Raw genomic sequence first — 18,154 nt, 5'->3', positions numbered from 1 at the left:
GAGAGGCCTGTATTTCGTATAGATGAAGCCTGTATAGATCACTTCAACTATGAGAGACTAAATGAGAAAAAAATCCAGAAAAATCTGTGTAAAGGAAAGAATGAATAGGGCCATGTATCGTGAGATTTTTAGTAAAAACCTCCTTCCATCAGCAATGGCATTGAACATGAAACATGACTCGGTCTTTCAGCATGACAATGATCCCAAACCCACCGCCCTGGCGACAAAGGACTGGCTTCGTAAGAAGCATTTCAAGGTCCTGGAGTGGCCTAGCCAGTCTCCAGATCTCAACTCCATAGAAAATCTTTGGAAGGAGTTGAAAATCCGTCTTGCCCAGCGACAGCCCCAAAACATCACTGCTCTAGAGGAGATCTGCATGGAGGAATGGGCCAAACTACCAGCAACTAGTAAAGTGTATCTATGATAAATTACAGGCCTCGAATCTTTTTAAGTGTGAGAACTTGCACAATTGGTGGCTGACTAAATACATTTTTGCCCCACTGGATGTGTTTTAAATAGTCATATACATCTTTGGTCTCCCTTCAGAAGACATGGGTTTAACTTCTCAGTGTATATTCATATGGGTTACATTTATATTAATCATATGGATCTCTTTATGAAATTTTTTCCTAAGTTTTGAGGAATAGACTTTAAATACAGGGACAGAAATCTTCATTTGTGTGAACAAATTTCTTATGGGTTTGACCCAAGAGGTTAGGTAAATATCTTTTATTTCTTGTTGAACTATCCCTTTAACCCTTAAGCCCCTTTAACCAAAATGAAAATGTTCATTTTGACCCTGGATTTTGAGGATTACATTTTTTATGAAAATGGTAGTAAGTTATCGCATAGAACTAAAACATACTGACTTTACTCACACAGTGTATGACAATTTTTATAAACCTTGTTACACTTGCGTGGCCCTATCAAACACCTGCCGCAATGTGACATTTCAGCCTGATGCAGTTGTTATTTTCACGTCCAGCACCACGTTTTTTTAAATGGCAAATGCACTCACTCCCATCTGTTTGCCCATGGCCATGCTGGTCTGAAAACGTGTTCCTGCGCATTATTGGTGTGTTGCTATTTTGAGGCAACTGAAAATGCAGTATTTTTTAGTGTTATTTAAATGGTCAAACAAATTACCCACCTACAAAAATTTCGATACAAATCATTGATCTGAGCTAATGCACCCGTTTTAATTTTTTACTTTCAAGATTAATAAGCTTGATGAACATTTTTTCACTCAAAAACTAAGGTGTAAAAGCTCAGGGCTACATTTCCCGATAACGTTGTCTCTTAGCACGCTACGAAGTAGGGATGTGCATTTCAAGCAAAAATAATATTCGATGATCGCTGGGAATTATTCGAATATTATTCGAAAATCGCACCCCTCCCCCGCATGCACGCAAACTGGCATAGGTATATCCTTAAATAAAAGCCTTTGGTCAATTAAACGCCGGGTCTCTGATAGTGGCATGGTCAGCACAAACAAATAAAGGCCGGGGGAAAATGTGTGGATAATCTCCTAAATGCCTTTTATTTAATGGCACTCAAGTTCATCGGAATGTAGGCTACAGTAGGGTTGTGCCGGCTGACCAACATCACGCAATCATCCTGATGCCACGCGCCCGTTCTTGCGAGTTCGACACACACTAATTCTATATAGTCTCTTCTATAGTTAACCTAAAAACTTTGTAGGGATGGCTCTGTAAATTAAATTGAGAATATAACTGATGCAATTATGCCATTTTAAATAGGCTACATGATGAGAGATGAGATCTGTGAAAATACCGTGTCAGGCAGGCTACACAAATATTGATTTTCTCGTCTTTTTTATACGTCTTAAACACTATTCGCACGGGATTAGTATTATCTAGGGACCTCTGTGATTTAGAAATTACTCCCCCACATCGGAGTTTTGCGTGGCGCGCATTCGCAAGGGATAAGCCTGTGATTTTACTCGAATTTACTGACTTATCTCCCGGAAATGATGTCAAGACTTCATTATAGATATAGCTGTATGAATTCATTAAACAGGCATCGATATCGTTTTGATTATTTTATAGTAATTAATAAACATAATTTCGTTTTTTATTTATTACGCAAAACTCAGATGTGGGGGAGTAGCCTAATTTCAGAGGTCCCTAGATAATACTAATCCCGTGCGAATAGTGCTATACTCTGCATTTAACTTAAAATATTTTATTTTGTACAAGAAAACAGAATAGGCTTCAAAATAAACTATGTGGATGAAATATTGTTAAGTGGTCATGAACTATAGGCTATACGAACGACCGTTTATAAAAATAGGCAAAATCAAAAATGAAGCCCTATCTCCGAGCGCGCACGTAAAAGTGCGTGCAACCTATTGGAAGCACAGGTGAGTAATTAGTTTGGTCAGAAAAATAACTAAATTACAGTTAAAAAAAACTAAGTTAAAAAAATTATGTAAAGCGACATAAAGTGCATAAACTCTTCTTAAGTGGAAGGAAGCTTTTTTCCCTCACGTGCAACGATAGCCTATAGAAAGTGCAGAGTCATTAATTGGGTTAGAAAAATAACGAAATTATATATATTTTTTAATAGAAAATAATATTTATGTAAAGAAATATATTAAATTAAAAAGTGCTTAAAAGTACACATGTCCTTCCTAATGGAAGGAAGCTTTTTCTCTCACGTGCAACCTAGAAAGCACTGAGTAGGCTAATTAGTTGGGTTAGTAAAATAACGAAATTACAGTTTAAGGATAAAAAATATTTATGTAAAGAGATATAGTAAAATAAAAAGTGTTTAAAAGTGCACAACTATTCTCAAGTGGAAGGAAGCTTTTTCCCTCATGCGCAATATAGAAAGCGCAGATGCATCATTAGTTGGGTTGAAAAAATAACGAGATCAGTTTTTTAAAGTAGACAATAATATTTATGTAAAGAGATAGCCTATATTAAAATAAAAAGTGCTTAAAAGTAGGCTATACAACTCTTAAGTGGAAGAAGGCTTTTTTCCCCTCCCGTGCAACCAGGCTGTAGAAAGCGGAGTCTGGTTCGGGCTAAAATAATCTCACGTGCAACCTATATAAAAAATTAAGCGAGGAATAAGCATTTTACATTTTTCTCAATGCTGGTTACCGATTAGGCTACAGTAGGCCTAATTATGACCGAAATTGCTTCGTCGACTTTCTAGCTGTTGTTGTATAAATGGTGATATGTTTGCATGTTTCGTAAAAAAAAATAAAAATAAATAAATAAAAAAAAAGGCTGTGTTAACAATTAATTCACTGTAATGTGGATAAACGCGCTGTCCATGAATCTGTCGTCAGTGCCATTTTTTCAACTATCCCTAACTGACTGTGCAGCTCCTTTACATGGTCATCAAAAAGTTTCTCCAGTCTGGCAGTGATCATCTTTCTAGACGGGACAGTAAACTCGGGTTTTACAAACTCCATCAGACTTCTAACCCTTTCCATCTACAAAGCTGATCGGAAGCATATCTTTAGCGATCATCTTCGTGATGAGGGCCGTTGTTTGCTCTGCCCGTCTAGCATCCGACTTGGTTGATCGGATCATAAAACTAGCCACTGATTGCTGCTGACCTGTGGATGGACCTGCTGGGTGCTTTGCTCTCAGATGACTGTGCATTGTAGTGGTTGACCTATGATAAGCAAGCTTCGCATGGCAGAGTTTGCACTGCACTTCTTTTTCATTAATTTTATTATAAGAACTCCACACAGAACTCTTATTCGACATTGTGACTACGTAGTGTGCGTATGAGACGATGTGTTCTTCTTCTGTTGTGTGAGAATTGATTGACAGCTTTTACGTGCGGTTTTGACAGTGCACGCCACCCGCTGGTTACATTAACACGTCACCACCGCATCAGCGCCGCAAACGTGGATTTTTTTTTAGACGACAATCGCACAGCCTATTCGATATTCTATAATTAAATCAACTAATCGAATATTCGAAAATCGTGACTCATCCCTACTACGAAGTCTCTAAAGGTATAACTTAACTGAAGGTATACCATTTCTAGGTGTGTTCCCCGAACTATACCGTAGGAGGTTGCTTAAGGTAACCCTTCTTAAGTGCGACGTTAGCGGGTGCTGTTCATGACGGCGGTGCTGAACTGGCTTATATCGATGGCTCAAGAATCGATTATTTACTCTTTGCAGGGGCAATTTCACTGCGTTATGCGAAAAAAATTATGTTCTTTATAAAAGAAGCACTTCAGAAATAGTTGAACTTTCATTTACATACAAAATTGCTCCTACATTTTACATAATTCTGAAATGAGTGCACGAACCAGCAATCTCATGCTCAACCGCATCTTGAGCATCACGACTCATTTAAATTATTACAATATATTTTCCATAGTGTCTTGAATTACTCCACAACCAGCGATGATTACCCATGCAGCAGCTGCATCACATTATTGTGTAAATAACTAATTTATATTATTAGATGGCCTAGTCAATAAAAATGCAACACGCAAAACATATAATCAGCTGCTACTATATGGCGAGGAAAAAATAAAAAGCCGCCAGCAGCTGATTTTAGGGCTGAGGAGGTTGCTGAGTTCGTTCCAGTTTGTCTCGACAAAGTTGGTCCAACAGGATCTAAAAGCTGCTAAATTTGCTGTCGTGGTAGGCAAAATTTATTTTTAATAGCAGCTTCTTACCTGGTAGCCAGGGGACTAAAGTTTTCACGTATGAATAGTGGACATACACTAAATGGCTGTCTCGAAGCACAATTCTATTCGCTGTCTCGCTGCCAAAGTTTGACTAAACTCCTCCACAATCATTCCCTTTAAATAGGCTCCTAAGCTTTTCTTGTCTAATGGTTTGCCAGCTGATGTACCTTTGGATAATATCATTAAAAAGGTAACAACCATTAGTGTTTGTAATGAATTTTATGACGATTTTTTTATCCTTGCATAAAAAAATAAAAATAATAAACAATTTAACTAGCCTAATTGAACACTGGATGTATATTACAACTTCGAAATTATATTCGTATAGACTGACATTTAAAGAAGCTTTTTTCAAAGTGGGGGCCACTAGTGGAATGAACTGTTCATAGTGATAAGGTATAGCTAAGAGTGGTCCAGACCAACCTTACAAAAGTATGACTTAAAGAAGGTATTCTTAACCAAGTTAGTTTCGGGAAACACATATTAACGTTAAGGGATACCTTAAGGTATAACTTAAGAATGACGTAGAGTTAAGAAGGTTTCGGGAAAGGCAGCCCAGATCAACTGCATTCAATCAGTTTCAAAAAGTAATACAAAATCTGTGCTAACTGAAAGAAAACAAGTTAATAAGAACGTTCAATCCAATATTTGGTGATGATATTGCATAATGAGAGATTTACATGCAATTTTCAACATGGCATAGAGATGCTTTGGAATTATCCCGAGAGCCAATGACAATTAATTCAGAAAATTAACTCTTTCCAAAGGGTTCACATACTTTTTCTTGCCTTATTCTGTATATTATCCTTTACACATTCATATTAAAATTGTGACATTAAATCTTGAGGTTGAGGTTTTTTTTTTTTTTTTTTTCATTAATTGGACGTCATGTTTAAAAAAGTTTCACTAAAGATGATTCAGTGACGAGCCACTGACACTGTTCCTTTTCCTGTTGTCTTGTCTTCAGGGGTCATTTCCGTGTGGTGTACATGACACCTGAGTTCTGCTCTGGGAACATTCCTCTGCTAGTGCAGCTCGACAGGACTCTTGGTGAATCAAACAGGAAGAAATCAAATGATGTTTGAAATGATCCAGTACCTCATTGTAACTGAGGAACTTCTCTTTTGTGCATGCGTTTGTAGGTTTATCTCTGGTTGCGATAGACGAAGCTCATTGCATCTCTCAATGGGGTCATGATTTCAGAAGTGCATATCGTGACCTGGGGAAACTCAAGAAAAATCTCCCTGGTGTAAGTCATGTTTTGTTTTGATTTATCGTCATAAAGCTATCACTGAATGATTGATTTTGATCATCTATTCATGTTATTCCTAACATGTTATTGTTTAATCAGGTTCCTATTTTGGCGCTCACGGCTACTGCGAGTCCGTCAATCCGTGAGGACATCATTAAGAGCCTTCATCTGATCAATCCCATGATCACCTGTACCTCGTTCGACCGACCAAACCTCTACCTGGATGTCAATCGCAAGTCTGGTGATGTTATCCAAGACCTCAAACAATTTCTCGTTAAAAAGAAAGGGTAAGCAATGGTGATTCTTGTAATAATTTGACTTTGCAAATGTTTCTTTAAAGGGTTAGTTCACCCAACAATGAAAATTCTGTCTTTAATTACTTACCCTCATGTCATTCGACACCGGTTTTTGTGCACAAAAACCCCCCCAAAAAACGACTTGTATAGTGATGGCCGATTTCAAAACACTGCTTCCTGAAGCTTCAGAGCGATACAGCATATCGAATCAGAGGTTCGAGCTAAACTAAATAAATATTTAGTTAAGCTAAATAAATATTTAAATATTTATACTTTATATAGTGATAGATTATATGTAGTGAAACACAGCTTCATGAAGCTTCGGAGCGTTATGATTCAGCGGTTCAGATCTCATCAAACTGCTGAAATCACGCGACTTTGACGGTCCGAACCTCTGATTCGATATGATGATTCATAATGCTCCGAAGGTTCATGAAGCTGTGTTTCACTATATTATCCATCACTATATAAGTGTAAATATTATAATATTTATTTAGTTTAAATTAGTGTTGTCACGATACCAAAAATATGACTTCAATACGATACCAGACTAAAATACCTCTATACCGATACTAAATTGATACCACGGTAAAAAAACAAACAGATAACAGATAATATGATTAATATGACAACAGAACTTATTATTCATTGTTTTATTTATTTTTATCTAAATATTCACTTGGCCAGCATGTTCCTGCCCTGGTTTTTGCCCATTCCCTCTTCTTATTGCTAAAATAACTACATGCCAGTGTGAACATCCTTACAGAGATCACATCATGTTATCATTCACTAACCTTTCAATTCTCAACAGGTTGGAATGACCAAAATCTTATTTTATGATTCGAGTAATTTAATATTTTTAAAAAATGTAATCTTATAATTAGAATATAGATTGTATAATTGTATCGGTTTTTAAAAATAAGCAAAAAATGCAAATTACAAACAATATGACAAAAACAGTTCTTTATTTTTCAGCTACATTAGATCTATTTAACAGTAGCAGCAAGAAAGTAATTAAATTATCAAATATAAAATTGCTTACTTAGTCTACACTCTATAATTTAACTATACACTGATTCTTAATAAATATATTTTAGTTATTTAGCCAAGCATGTGGTGGTTTTCTATTTTTCAATTTTTCCTTAACATTAATCACAGAATATTAGGTCTGGCTTAAGACCTGCACGGCTTTCATTACCTCAGCTGTAGGCTACACATTCACAAAGACATATCCGACTGTGTTTACCTGTGCAACACCAGTTTAAATGCATTACCAAAGTTCGGTGCCCACTCAGGAAAATTGTATACCAGCAGTTTATACACAACAACAATTAACAAAGAATTGGCTTTAATATCTCTATTTTAATTCTAATCTTCTGAATCCATTTAGAGTCCGATTACAGATTCAGTATTATAGTTTGTTTCTCTCTCTCGCTCTCTTTAAGGGGGGGGTTTGAGCTTGAAGGCTCAGCCATTGTGTACTGTCCATCAAAGAAAGAGGCAGAGCGTGTAACAGCAGCACTGCATAAGCTGGACATCTCATGTGGAGTTTATCACGCAGGTCTGAGCATCAAACAAAGGAGAGAAACCCAGCACCAGTTCATGAGAGATGAGATTCAGGTGAACGCCATTGAAAGTCATTTGTGCCAGAAACAAAAGTGTAGTTTTAAATGTTAAACATTCCAACTGCATTTACATGAACCCTAATTAATTTGATTGTAATCAGAAAAAAGGATGAATTGACCCAATCAGATCAAGTTTCATTTGATTTGTAAAAGGGTTGATTTTTAACATTTTCTAATCCATTTGATAGAACGGAAACATTTGATCATATTGAAAACTGAAACTGTAAAGTTCTGTACGTGTGCAATGACGAGTGGAATGAGCCGTTCTTGTTGAATATAGTGTAATATGATCTAAAATTCAAAAAGTGTCCATGTTAACTTATCTACTAAACAGGCTCTTTAGCTACTGTGCCTTTAATGTTAATGTACATGACCTCTGTTATGATTTGGTAACTTCACATACTGCTATGGCTCACACTGTCAGTTTGATTATTTTGGGTTGTGACTGATGATTCTTTAAATATTTGAAATATTTTAAGGACAGATTATTTAAATGAAACCATTTCAGATAATAAATAACTTTAATAATGTCAAACCTAAAAGCAAATTATCACCACGAGTTAAAGGGTTAGTTCACCCAAAAATGAAATTGATGTCATTAATGACTCACCCTAATGTCGTTCCACATCGTAAGACCTCCGTTCATCTTCAGAACACAGTTTAAGATATTTTATATTTAGTCTGAAAAAATTATGTTTTTATTCCCTTTCTGGACATGGAAAGTAAAGTGTGTATACACTTGGGTACACACTCGGATTAAATATAAAATATCTTAAACTGTGTTCTGAAGATGAACGGAGGTCTTACGGGTGTGGAACATTAGGGTGAGTCATTAATGACGTCAATTTCATTTTTGGGTGAACTAACCCTTTAAAGACTTATATATTTTGCATTGAATATTCATCAATTAATGTTTCTGTTTAAACTCTTCAAATCACACTGCCTGATCTGCAGAACTGTGCTGAATAGCAGCATCTTGTCATCATGTATAATAACAGCACGTGCTGTTTGCTTTTGTACTGGCTCTAGTGGTCATATGCTAATGTGCATGTGTTTAGGGGTGGGTGATACACTGGTATAAATTTGTCAACCAGTAGAGATTTTGAAAGCTTATTGTTTGCATGCTTTTTTAAGCATTACTTCATTTATTTATTTTAAAACGTTGAAGCACAAATAACAGCGAAAGATAACAATTTCAGTATATGCATGCTCTGAGAGACGCACAACATGAAACTGCTGCTCATAGAGCGCATGCTTTTTGCTGCCTAATTGGGCTCGAACAGTTAAATACACATACGTGTGTGCCATACTATACTTTGCAAGTAAACAAATATTGTACAGTAGTTTATGTCTTGAGTGAACTTTAACAGTTGAAAGAAAAAACGCTCAAGTATATTGGATGCGTGCAGTCGATCTTAAAGTGACAGCATCCAAATTTACATGCTGTCATTATTAATGTTAATCAAACAAACAAAAACAAGAGAAAATGTCTCTCTTCTTGACTAAATCACTTTTGTAACTTTAATAAGAATAAATGTTTATTTAATTTACAAAGTAAAGACTCAGTACATACTAGAAATACATAATGTTTTTTAAAACATTTAATTATACATTTTAAGACATTCGATTATATATTTTATGTATTTATAGTGCTTGAAGGTTTCAGGTAGGTCTGTTTAATTTATATCTTTGTTCTATTGTATTTTGTTGTCTTTGCTCTTTCTGTATCAGTGTTTAATTGTCTTTAGTAAGCGTTTTTAAGGCTAGTATTCTTTTTTTTATGATATTGAAAACGGTGATTAGAATTATAAAATTTCATGGCATCAGAACATTTGATATAACCTTATTTTTTTCTTGCTATTATTTGTAACTGATTTAGTTATCATGAAATAAAATTACTCATAACATGTCATTTTGGTCATATCACCCGCCCCTAAGTGATCATATACTAATGTTCCTGTGATTGTGGCATCTTATGAACCAGTGATGATGATTTATTGTTTTGTTTCAGTAAATGCTCTGGGTGGGGCGTTCTTAAAGTTAGAGTACGTCACAGTGTTGTTTCCTCATGGTTTCGTCTGCAGTGTGTGGTGGCCACTGTGGCGTTTGGGATGGGCATCAATAAATCTGATATCAGGAAGGTCATTCATTACGGAGCTCCCAAAGAGATGGAGTCATACTATCAGGAGATCGGGAGGGCGGGCAGAGACGGACTGCCCAGTGCCTGTCACGTCTTATGGATGCCTGGAGATATGACCCTGAATAGGTGACAACTCACCCTCATTTCTTCAACAAACATAATTGGACGATTTTTTCTGACAAGCTTACTTAAAATGTATCTGCTTTTGTTTTCCTCAAGATTCATACTCAATCAATCCAAAAGTGAACGATTCAGAGGTTACAAAATGGACATGATGGCAAAAATGGAAAAGTATCTAAATTCAACCAAATGCAGGCGAAAGTGAGTGAATTTAATTTTGGGTGAATCTCATGACACAGAATAAAAAACTCAATGTCAAAAGCATTACAGTAAGTTTAGTGGGGAATATTCCTACTTGATGATAATAATGATAATAATGTCATAATAAGGTTATGAATTTTGCTGTGAATGTGACATTTATAAACGCTTACATTCCTTTTGAGACTTTTGATATTGATATTTTTGAGCATTGTGTGAATTGTATCGTAGGTTGATTTTGTGTCATTTTGAAGACAAGCGTCTGAGGAAAGTGACGTCTGGAATTCTGGGTAGCAGTGAGTGTTGTGATAACTGCAGGACAGGGTGAGTATATCTGCTCTCTGTGTCTTCGAACTCTTCTGATTGTTCATGAAGGATGTCTTGTTTTATCTTGTTGTGATGTCAGTGTGAACAGAGGTGATGCAGAGGTGGTCCTACAGGACTTTGGCTCGTGTGCCTATCAACTGATGAAGGCCGTCTGCACTATGGAGGAGAGATTTGGCATCACAGCGCCCATTCTCTTCCTGCGTGGCTCAGTATGTCAAACACAACACCCAATAACATATAAAACCAAACCCTCTGTCTTAATGCTGAGAATGTAAATGTGTTTGTTTTGTCACTTAATTAAAATCATTCATCAATAAAAAAATATTAGCATTTAATATATGGATGCATTAAGAAAAAAAAGATCTTTTTATACTGCATCAAGAGGACTTTATCTTTCACACACGAGTTAGACCTTTTTAAAATCAAATGAATGTGTAATCTCTCTTTAAGAGCTCTCAGCGGATTCCAGATCGCTTTCGGAAGCACTCTCTTTTTGGTGTCGGCAAGGAAATCTCAGAAACACGGTGGAAGGCTCTCGGCAGAGAACTAGTTGCTGAAAAATATCTGATGGAAACCACAGGCCACAACAAATTCAGTACTCTCTGTAAACTCACACCCAAGGTACTCACACCCAAGATAAGTCATGAATTATTTAGCAAAGCATGTTTCAAGAGCTGTCCGAGAGTGGGAAAAGGTGGGACTGGAATTTCAGTCAAGGGAAAAAAAGAAAAAAACGTGGACCCCTCCTTTTTAGTCAATCTCAGTGCCTGTGATTGACTACAATGATCAACACACAGGAGTGTTTGAAAGCACCCAGAAGTGTTTAAAAGTGTTTTGAAAACAGGAGTGGGAGTGTTTGAAAGCACAAGCAGTCATCAACCAGCGGACTGGTAGGTTGATGGATGCCTTCCTTCAAATGCTCCATGTGCATCTGTGTAGGTGTTCTGTGAAAAGCATTATTGATATATAATAACAACATGTTTGCGAATTGCTGATCGTTGTAGCCAATCACAGACATACTTGATGAGCTTGTGAACGCAATGGCCAGTCAGAGGTATTTACGATTCCGCTCAACAGTGCTCAAAGTGTCACATTTTTAAAATTTCAGTACCGATTTGGTATTGCGTAGTCTGGATGCGTTCAAATTAGGGCTGTCAAAATGAATGCATTAACGCAAATTAATTTTAATGGCACTATTTTATTAACGCGCGATTTACGTAGAGCATATTTTCTGTTTGATCCGTGGCCTAGCCCGTACTTGGAGAAATTGAGATAAGCCATAGACGTAAAGGATGCAGCAGCAAACATTAATAGGGAAAGAAAAGGATTAACATTAACATTATTATTCTGAAACAAGTTCAGTTATACCCTGCGTAAGATACCATATTTTCTGTGTAACTTTTATTAGACTCCAGGTCGAAAGAAAAGTGCATTTTTCACTGAGCACATTCTCTGCAGTCCAAGCGCGATGCACGAATATACTGTAGAGGCGGGATAAACGGTTGTCTTTTAAATTCCCTCTGCATGCAATTGGATAGCACTTAAACAAACCAGAGCAACGAAGGTGAAGAGGAGCTAGTTGACAGACTAAACTCTTGCCGTTTGCGGTCGGCAAAACTCCAAACACATCTTCCCTTTTTAAGAATAAAAAAGAATGACAATTATTTTCTCAGAGAAAAGCTCAACTCCAAGTCTTCCAGAGTCGCGGTCAAAGCTGATTCAAAAGACTGCTGTTTGACAGCCTCTGTTTACTAGAAGCACAAAAGCGCAACTCGGCTGTCATCATGTTAAGCCCCGCCCACCGACTCTATATACGATGTGATTGGCCTGACCAGAGTTTGGTTTTTACAGTTCAGAAGGTATTGAGAGTTGCTAGATGACACTCGCGGCAGATTAGATTTGCTGCCGCTAGGGTGCGTCTAGATTTCTAGGCTAGTTGAATGCATTTTCGACTACCCCCTGGAAGTGGTCGAAAGTGGACAAGCGCAAAACGTTTTAAACCCTGTTTACACCTGTATTTAGCCCACTTGTTATCCAACGGAATCTGGTGCGTTTTCTCCCTTGGTTCGGTTGGTTTAACACAGCAATCTCGTTCTTGGATCCGCACCAAAACAATCACTCCGCGATCGCCTGAACAAGGTGGTCTCGGCCTGATTGCAAACAAACTCTGGGACGGTTTGGTTGAGGTGTGAAAGCAATCCGTCCTAATGGACCAACAAACCAAATGGTATTATATATCATAATGGGAAATGTGCTATATAAAAAACAGTAGTGTTTGATTCTGTGAGTGAGCACATTAGTTATCACAGTTGAAAACCAAAAGCACCTCTTCATCTTAAAATGTTATGTAATTCCACTTCTCTGTACGAGAATGCTATCTCAATGAAGCCTTGACACTGTTAACCTCTAGACTGTGCTGGGAAATCCAGAGAAAGCGTGTATAACTTTTCTGCAGTATTAATATGAATGTAGTATATAATTTAACAGTGTGAATGACGGCCACAATCGGATAGTATTTACACATGTCTCGAAGGTTTCAAATAAAGCCACAATAAGCTCATGGAGCGAACTTGTCAATCATCTTGATGGATGATGCAGAGGAAACTCTGACCAATAAGAGGACAGTTGTACTGGGATGGGATTTGCATGCCAGTACACATTTGGCCCAAACACATTTTGGTACTCTAATTTTGAAATGTTGCCTTGTGAAAGTGTCGTTGCGTCGAAATTGTGTTGTGCACGATGAAGGCATCTGTCATCTGCAGCATTACACTACACTGACTTTTTTTTTTTTACCTCATACTGACATACACATGTAGTTTTTTGTACCACACAGGGTATAGATTTCTATAGCTGTCTTTACCACAACCATAAAATATCTGTTAAAATACAGATAAAAACTACATTTAATTTGTTGTAGGATACATTTACAAACATGTATATTAAAAGTACATAACGAATCCATAAATATCTTCAACAATGCTTTCAATGCATAACTTTTGGATAAAATGAAATATATTTATTAAGATTGCATGTGACTATTTGACTCAGGGCAGATCATGGCTGAGTACAGCTGAAGATGAGAGTCACAGACAACTCCTGCTTCAGCCCAACAGGGATCTGTTCAGCAGAGTGGTTACCATACCACGGTAAGACCCTCACATCCCATCAGCTGTTCTCCATCACACACAAACTCACATGTGCACTGTGTAGTTTAGGATAAACTGGGTCCATGTGTCTAGCCTGAGTTAGAAGGCTGTGTGCACTTTTTTATGTTATTTGCTCCATCTGCACAGATTCCATTGCATTCAATGTAATTATACATAGCTTGAATCTTGTGAAAGGTGTTCTTTTCTGACATTGCAGAATAGCAGGTACTAGAAATTTTCCTGCTATGTGAAATGGAGTAGCACAAAGATTTCTGGATGCATTTTTCATTGTATTTCTGGTATGTCTTTGCAGGAAAAAAGCAGATCCAGCACATGTTGGGTCTACTGCTTCTGACCTCCAGTCAGATTACACTCGGGTCAGTATCATCTATTAATAAATCCTAAAATCTTTCATCTTCCTTTGAATGAACAGTTTTTCTTTTAAATGGATGATTTTATTGTTTTCTGCAGCCATCTCTTGCTGCTTTTCAGAGACCAAAGTTCAGTTCTAGAGTTGACACCCCTCAGATGGTGAAGAAAGCAGATTTATCCTCAAGGTATGAATTACACATAAATATTAACAGAAATTTTGACTCCAATTGGGCATTTTTATTTGATTATGGTTTGTGGTGTTGTTCAGAGGTTTTTGCCACTAAATGTTTCACATCACAAGGACATTTGTTTACAGATCGGGTGCCAGACCAACCTTGGTTCACACTGATGTCAGAGCTCAAACTCCAGTGGTCTCTGCTAGAGAAATCCAGTTACAGGTACTGAATACAAAACAGCTCTGCCACAGAGTAAGGATAAGCCCAGTGCTGTGATTTATTAATACTGCTTGTTTTCTGTGGCCATCATGTGTCTTTTTGTTTTTCTTTTTTTTTGTTCTGAAAGTGTGCACAGCAGCGTGTGTCTCTGGAAACAAGTCAGAATCGGTTTTTCATGCTCTGTCTTGTTTCTTTTGTTTTTGCAGTCTGAACTCTATGGTAAGCTGGTGTCTGAGCGTCAGAAGTTAGCTAGTCTCAGAGACATCCCACCAGCTCTACTAGCTACCAATAAAATCCTTTTGGACATGGCAAAATTAAGGTAATGTTTGAAATGAAAGTTTAAATGTAATGAAAGTTTGTTTGACCTTTGGATAATGTAGGACAGTGTAGTTTAACATTGTAGTAGAACATTTCCTTTTAATACTTTAACATTTATTGTTGCTCTGTGAAATTTTGCGGGAAAAATCCAGTCATTCTAATAGAAATCGGTGTGATTGCGAGTTTTGCATGAGAGCGAAAAAGTTCCCCATCAGGGTTTCCGCAGGTCTTAAAAGAAGTCTTAAAAAGTCTAATTAAATGCCTTAAATGGGAGGAGAAAGTCTTAAATTATTAGGATTAAACTATGTTTTCTGTGATGCAGAAAATGTGGATGGGATTTCAGAATCCATTCATAAAAACAGACTTTACTGTATAATACAGAATGTCACAGAATTTGTCAAATTTTGGATGAATAAATCAAAAGTAGGACAACACTTAAAGGGATAGTTTTAAGTGAAAAAAATTAAATTGTCATCTTTTACTCACCCTAATGTTGCAAACCCGTAAGACTTTCTTTCTTTATTAAAGCAATCGAGTCTCTTCAGAAAATGTAAAATAAATCGCTTGATTCGTGGGGTTAGTTTTAGGATCTCTTTATGAACTTTTTGACTGTCAGTGGAGGACAGAAATCTTTCCCATTTCATTAAATATCTTCTTTTGTGTTACTAAGATGAGTGAAAGTTAGTAAAATATAATCCAACCATTAGAGCAGTCATAAAAATAAAATGCATGCACTGCAAAAAAATTGGATTTTTGTTTTCCAGTACAAATTCAAAACATTATGACATGAAAAATAAAGAAATTGCTTGTTTTCTGTTTGTTTTATTATTAAATAAAAGTCCGTTTGTGCTTGAAAAAAGAACCAATATTTGTCATTACGTATGAAAAGTGAGAACCCGTTCTTCGGATGAGATGTTAAACCGAGGTCCTGACTCTCTGTGGTCATTAAAAACCCCATGGCACTTCTCGTAAAGAGTAGGGGTGTAACCCTGGTGTCCTTGCCAAATTCCCTCCATTGGCCCTTACCAATCCATACAATCCATACCAATCATGCCCTCCTAATAATCCCCATCCACTGAATTGGCTCTATCACCCTCTCTCCTCTCCACCTATAGCTGGTGTGTGGTGAGTGCACTTGCGCTGTTGTACTGTGTATGTCGTCACATCATCCAAGTGGATGCTTAAAAGTGTCATGAACTGGCTTTTTAAAAATGTTATACTGTTTTCTGAGGTCAACTAATGATGTTTGTGTGGTTTTTACATCCAAAAACATCATAACTAATAAATAATAGGCTATTTTTTTACACTGTTTTTGAGGCTCTCTTCTGAACGCTGGGTTTTGAACACACAAATGCACTTCCCCACGTGAGCTGGAACTTCATTTAAAAATAAATGTAGTAATTACACAATCCTAATATTAGGATCCAAAGGAAGCTTATGAAACAACTGTGTTCTTCCACAATATCTTGCTATCTTCCTCGACGTGTTTATTGCTGTTGGCTAGTGTTATCCCATGTGTTGGTGGGCGGGGCTACTGAATTGCACGTGCTTATTATTCTGTAGAGGCGGGTGTTTCGCCACAAGATGACATAAGGATGAAGCACACGATCGTTTTCTGGGCCTGGTGTCTATAAAAGCTTTTCTTTTGACTTACAAGCCTACAAGACTTACAAAAGCTCAAGGGAAAGTTGATTTCTCAATTCATCACACCTTTAAAACTGGTGGTTGAGGAGAGACCCTTGACATGAGTGTAAAGTGCTTTGTAGTACAGTAGTAGATATGAAAGTGCATTCATTCAAAATCACTTGCATTTGAATTAAGAATTTTATGAACCCATTGGTAGATATTTGTAAAACGAGATAAATTATATTTTCCATGTTAGAGTTTTGTCCTAACCAGCAGTGATGGTGACACGATGAATCTATTTTAGAAATGGTTTCTATTTCTGCGATTGTTGCGGCTGAAACAACAACACAAAACATAGCAATGATACTCTCTGGTAATGCTTATGTGTTTTTATTTAAATAAAGTTACAAGCATGTAATGTGACTTTGAATATCGTTTAGCGCTCCCAGCTTAATCTTAGTTATACTAAAAGCAAAGGATAATTAACCTTGATTAAATCTTGAAATGAAACAAATGGAAACAAGAACATTAAAACTGTGAGCAAACAGTATATTCTATGAGTGTTTAAGCAACTCAGTATGTATTTTTAGTAATGTTTAAATGGTGTAATATTTGTGCATTTGATTATGTACTAATACATTTCTTTGCGAGTGCAGTCAAGGTTTATCTGGTGCCCTGCACTTGCCGCGAGAGCCCGCCCATACACTGTTCTGAATGGCTATGTTTTTTGATTGATTTGTCGCATCTCGCAGTTGCGTTGTGTGTGTGGAGTGGACGGACAAGTTGCTTGTCGCTGGAATCTTAGTGTGTCGCGTGTAGTTAGGACACGGTGCAAGGCAGACATGACTGTCCTATATGGAGACAGAAAAGACTCACGCAAGTGATTAATAATTCACGCAAAAAACATGAGGCACGTGCAGCTAATTTCACATGCATGAAACCAAATTCATGTGCACAAAAAACTATTCACGTGCGCAAAATAAAGTGATATGTTCATGAAATACATTTCACAAATGCAAAACACAATTCATAGATTTACAACTGTGCACAAAAACTTTGTGTGAATTGCCTTGGATTTGTGTGGGTGTATTTTGAGACTCTCCTGGCAGTGCTCTCCTCCCACTCGGATCAGTCCTATTCTTTAGCCAGTCAGATTTAGGCTTATCAATCGGCCAATCATAATTCCATGAACACGCATAATTGTGTGTATTTTTTTCATGTAAATTTTTATTTTAATTTGAATCTTTTCTGTCTCCATAGTCCTATGTCATATTTTGATGCTTCGTGTGGACTTTTTTGGCAGGCCGTGCACAACATCCAGCTTGAAACAGGTGGACGGTGTTTCAGAAGCCAAAGCAGCCATGTTAACGCCTCTGATTGATGTCATCGTCGGATTCTGTCAAACACACAGCTTACAGGTACTGCACACTAGCACACTGCTAAACATTGTATATTGTGCACTACTCTTTAAAAGTTTGGTATTTTTAAAGTTTTGATTTAAAAGAAGATTCTCATGTTCACCAAGGCTGCATTATTTGATGTTTTATTTTCTTATTTTATTTTCTTATTCGATGCATCCTTGCAGAATGCAATCAATAATTTATTTTAAAATGTGATCCCAAACTTTTGAATGGTGTGAAAAATAAT

General features: G+C 36.9%; 1 protein-coding gene across 5 annotated transcripts in view; it reads left to right on the top strand.

The window, feature by feature from the left end:
- The window catches only part of wrn (WRN RecQ like helicase), a 78,989-nt gene that overhangs the window by 40,846 nt on the left and 19,989 nt on the right, over positions 1 to 18,154 (top strand). For 4 of the 5 annotated variants that reach the window (XM_067433913.1, XM_067433910.1, XM_067433911.1 and 1 more), the window contains 15 exons: positions 5,657 to 5,739; positions 5,832 to 5,938; positions 6,041 to 6,228; positions 7,683 to 7,857; positions 9,947 to 10,128; positions 10,222 to 10,323; positions 10,552 to 10,644; positions 10,727 to 10,856; positions 11,098 to 11,268; positions 13,699 to 13,796; positions 14,110 to 14,173; positions 14,268 to 14,353; positions 14,485 to 14,566; positions 14,770 to 14,882; positions 17,811 to 17,925. In XM_067433913.1, the coding sequence (XP_067290014.1) occupies positions 5,657 to 5,739; positions 5,832 to 5,938; positions 6,041 to 6,228; positions 7,683 to 7,857; positions 9,947 to 10,128; positions 10,222 to 10,323; positions 10,552 to 10,644; positions 10,727 to 10,856; positions 11,098 to 11,268; positions 13,699 to 13,796; positions 14,110 to 14,173; positions 14,268 to 14,353; positions 14,485 to 14,566; positions 14,770 to 14,882; positions 17,811 to 17,925 (1,789 nt within the window). The remainder of the gene's footprint in view (positions 1 to 5,656; positions 5,740 to 5,831; positions 5,939 to 6,040; positions 6,229 to 7,682; positions 7,858 to 9,946; positions 10,129 to 10,221; positions 10,324 to 10,551; positions 10,645 to 10,726; positions 10,857 to 11,097; positions 11,269 to 13,698; positions 13,797 to 14,109; positions 14,174 to 14,267; positions 14,354 to 14,484; positions 14,567 to 14,769; positions 14,883 to 17,810; positions 17,926 to 18,154) is intronic. The other variant, XM_067433912.1, reaches the window with a different exon arrangement.

The sequence above is a fragment of the Pseudorasbora parva genome, chromosome 23, assembly GCF_024679245.1.
Source record: "Pseudorasbora parva isolate DD20220531a chromosome 23, ASM2467924v1, whole genome shotgun sequence".
Taxonomy (NCBI): domain Eukaryota; kingdom Metazoa; phylum Chordata; class Actinopteri; order Cypriniformes; family Gobionidae; genus Pseudorasbora; species Pseudorasbora parva.
Note: the sequence above shows the minus strand (reverse complement) of the source record. Positions and strands in the feature narration are given on the sequence as shown.